Source organism: Bufo gargarizans, chromosome 3, assembly GCF_014858855.1.
Source record: "Bufo gargarizans isolate SCDJY-AF-19 chromosome 3, ASM1485885v1, whole genome shotgun sequence".
Taxonomy (NCBI): domain Eukaryota; kingdom Metazoa; phylum Chordata; class Amphibia; order Anura; family Bufonidae; genus Bufo; species Bufo gargarizans.
The window spans coordinates 476,526,844-476,530,852 of record NC_058082.1 but is presented as its reverse complement, the minus strand read 5'-3'; the positions used below and the strand labels follow the sequence as shown (position 1 = coordinate 476,530,852).

The following is a 4,009-nucleotide window of genomic DNA, read 5'->3' as shown; positions in this document are numbered from 1 at the left end:
CAACAACATTGCGTCACATCCCACCAATCAGCGCCCGCCAAATACACGCCCCGAGCAAAGACCGGCTAGAATCTTCTAGAAGTCTCGGCACAACTCTACGCCCCTTTGCCGCGTATCCCTCCGCGCTCATTTATAACGAATGTTGTAATACGTGATACGTAAACGGTAGTTTCTATTAGCCAACGAGTCTGGTAAGTGTTTATTCCACTGTGTTAATCCTACAAAATGAATCTAGTATTTTCGGGCGTGTAACTGTTACTCCGCCCTAGTCCCGGGAGCTATGTTTTCTTTGTGGCGCATGAGCAAATCAGTTACCAGGTGGTGGTGAGTCATCGCTAGGCTTATAAATAAGGGGCATGTGACGCAGCACTCAGATAGATCCGACTACGTTTAGGAAAAATAACACAAAGCTGTGGATAAGGCAGCGGCAGCATTTATTGTTCTCGTTCTCTAACAGGTAAGTTATTACTCTTATTTTCTGTCCAGTGGTGGTTTTATTTGCCTGTCGGTATAAACTGTATGTGCTGTGGTGAAGGTAACGTAATATAGATTTGGCGGCAAGGAGGTTTGGGCCGGAAATACATGTAAAAAAATATGTCTGAGGAGAAGTAAGCGGTCAGAAGCCTTTTATAACATGTTAGGTGAAGGCTGGCTTTATTATGTGCTATTCTTGAGCGGGAATAACACTTGTAGTCCTTGTCCTTTACCTCAGTCTGCGAGTTAATGCTTTTGCTGCTGTGCTATAAACCAATAAGGCTGTGTTCATACTTCAGTTATTTCGATCAGTTATTGTGAGCCAAAACCAGTAGTGAAGCCTTCAGAGATCAGCTGTAATTATTTGATCTCCTCCTGTTCTGTGTTTTTGACCCACACCTGGTTTTGGCTCACAATAACTGATGGAAATAACTGATCACATAACTGAAGTGTGAACGCAGCCTAAGCTGTAAATATTTTAAAAAACCTTTGCCAGTGGTATATGATGTAAGTACAGGGAATGTTCATGGCCACCGTACCTCAGCTTGTCTGTGTGATGGCTGATTTAATATAAAAATATCTATTGTCTGATATGTTCTGTAGGATCTAGAATATGTAAGGTTATATTGGGGCTGTAGATATAGAAATTTGTGAGTTGAGCAGAATGCAGATGGTGGAGGTTTTGGTTACTGTTAAACTTAAATTCTTTACAATGAAAATAATGTTGAGCCAAATGTTTGCCCTGAGCTAAAGAAGCTTCCTCTAATCAAAATGTGCTTGATGTGTAGTAGTGTTTTTGTTTGACACAGAAGTTTATTTTTCTTTTTCTAGGTCAGGATGCAGATCTTTGTAAAAACCCTTACTGGCAAGACCATCACCCTTGAGGTTGAACCCAGTGACACAATTGAGAATGTGAAAGCCAAGATCCAAGACAAAGAAGGTATCCCACCAGATCAGCAAAGATTGATCTTTGCAGGCAAGCAGCTGGAAGATGGTCGCACCCTCTCCGACTACAACATCCAGAAAGAATCCACCCTCCATCTTGTGCTCCGGCTGAGAGGTGGCATGCAGATCTTTGTAAAAACCCTTACTGGCAAGACCATCACCCTTGAGGTTGAACCCAGTGACACTATTGAGAACGTGAAAGCCAAGATCCAAGACAAAGAAGGTATCCCACCAGATCAGCAAAGATTGATCTTTGCAGGCAAGCAGCTGGAAGATGGTCGCACCCTCTCCGACTACAACATCCAGAAAGAATCCACCCTCCATCTTGTGCTCCGGCTGAGAGGTGGCATGCAGATCTTTGTAAAAACCCTTACTGGCAAGACCATCACCCTTGAGGTTGAACCCAGTGACACTATTGAGAACGTGAAAGCCAAGATCCAAGACAAAGAAGGTATCCCACCAGATCAGCAGAGATTGATCTTTGCAGGCAAGCAGCTGGAAGATGGTCGCACCCTCTCCGACTACAACATCCAGAAAGAATCCACCCTCCATCTTGTGCTCCGGCTGAGAGGTGGCATGCAGATCTTTGTAAAAACACTTACTGGCAAGACCATCACCCTTGAGGTTGAGCCCAGTGACACTATTGAGAACGTGAAAGCCAAGATCCAAGACAAAGAAGGTATCCCACCAGATCAGCAGAGATTGATCTTTGCAGGCAAGCAGCTGGAAGATGGTCGCACCCTCTCCGACTACAACATCCAGAAAGAATCCACCCTCCATCTTGTGCTCCGGCTGAGAGGTGGCATGCAGATCTTTGTAAAAACACTTACTGGCAAGACCATCACCCTTGAGGTTGAACCCAGTGACACTATTGAGAACGTGAAAGCCAAGATCCAAGACAAAGAAGGTATCCCACCAGATCAGCAGAGATTGATCTTTGCAGGCAAGCAGCTGGAAGATGGTCGCACCCTCTCCGACTACAACATCCAGAAAGAATCCACCCTCCATCTTGTGCTCCGTCTGAGAGGTGGCATGCAGATCTTTGTAAAAACACTTACTGGCAAGACCATCACCCTTGAGGTTGAACCCAGTGACACTATTGAGAACGTGAAAGCCAAGATCCAAGACAAAGAAGGTATCCCACCAGATCAGCAGAGATTGATCTTTGCAGGCAAGCAGCTGGAAGATGGTCGCACCCTCTCCGACTACAACATCCAGAAAGAATCCACCCTCCATCTTGTGCTCCGTCTGAGAGGTGGCATGCAGATCTTTGTAAAAACCCTTACTGGCAAGACCATCACCCTTGAGGTTGAACCCAGTGACACTATTGAGAACGTGAAAGCCAAGATCCAAGACAAAGAAGGTATCCCACCAGATCAGCAGAGATTGATCTTTGCAGGCAAGCAGCTGGAAGATGGTCGCACCCTCTCCGACTACAACATCCAGAAAGAATCCACCCTCCATCTTGTGCTCCGTCTGAGAGGTGGCATGCAGATCTTTGTAAAAACCCTTACTGGCAAGACCATCACCCTTGAGGTTGAACCCAGTGACACTATTGAGAACGTGAAAGCCAAGATCCAAGACAAAGAAGGTATCCCACCAGATCAGCAGAGATTGATCTTTGCAGGCAAGCAGCTGGAAGATGGTCGCACCCTCTCCGACTACAACATCCAGAAAGAATCCACCCTCCATCTTGTGCTCCGGCTGAGAGGTGGCATGCAGATCTTTGTAAAAACCCTTACTGGCAAGACCATCACCCTTGAGGTTGAACCCAGTGACACTATTGAGAACGTGAAAGCCAAGATCCAAGACAAAGAAGGTATCCCACCAGATCAGCAGAGATTGATCTTTGCAGGCAAGCAGCTGGAAGATGGTCGCACCCTCTCCGACTACAACATCCAGAAAGAATCCACCCTCCATCTTGTGCTTCGCCTGAGGGGTGGCTGTTAAACCTTAGACTTTCATTCCGTGTTGCTGTTTCCTTGTTGCACTGTTTGCTCTTATGCTACAGTCACAATCCTGTAGACTTGGTATTGCTAAATAAAGATTGTTGCACAGCAGAAGTTTGCCTTTTGTCAGTTTTATCACCATAGAATACAATTCCTAGAGCCATAGTCTGACTTACCTGAGGCTTTCTATATAACAGGTGGAGCTTAGCAGCTGAGTACAAACTTCTGCAACAGATGACCAAGAATGTGGCAGCTTGTATTCAGATTCTCTGCTTGAGCTGTCAGAAGTCTAGAAAGTTTCAACTGAAGTGTATTAAGTGGTTGACCCCTTTTAGGCTGCTTTCACACTAGCGTTCGGGTGTCCGCTCGTGAGCTCCGTTTGAAGGGGCTCACGAGCGGACCCGAACGCAGCCGTCCAGCCCTGATGCAGCCTGAATGGAGCGGATCCGCTCAGACTGCATCAGTCTGGCGCGTTCAGCCTCCGCTCGCCTCCGCGCGGACAGCTGAACGCTGCTTGCAGCGTTCGGGTGTCCGCCTGGCCGTGCGGAGGCGTACGGATCCGTCCAGACTTACAATGTAAGTCAATGGGGACGGATCCGTTTGAAGATGCCACAATATGGCTCAATCTTCAAGCGGATCCG

General features: G+C 46.7%; 1 protein-coding gene across 1 annotated transcript; it reads left to right on the top strand.

Annotated features, from left to right (window-relative positions):
* The first annotated feature begins 306 nt into the window (after positions 1–306).
* LOC122930387 (polyubiquitin-C) lies at positions 307–3,479 on the top strand. Its single transcript, XM_044283748.1, has 2 exons — positions 307–457; positions 1,306–3,479. Exon 2 carries the CDS (start codon positions 1,312–1,314, stop codon positions 3,367–3,369), a length of 2,058 nt encoding a protein of 685 aa, XP_044139683.1. The 5' UTR covers positions 307–457; positions 1,306–1,311; the 3' UTR covers positions 3,370–3,479.
* The last annotated feature ends 530 nt before the right edge of the window (positions 3,480–4,009 follow it).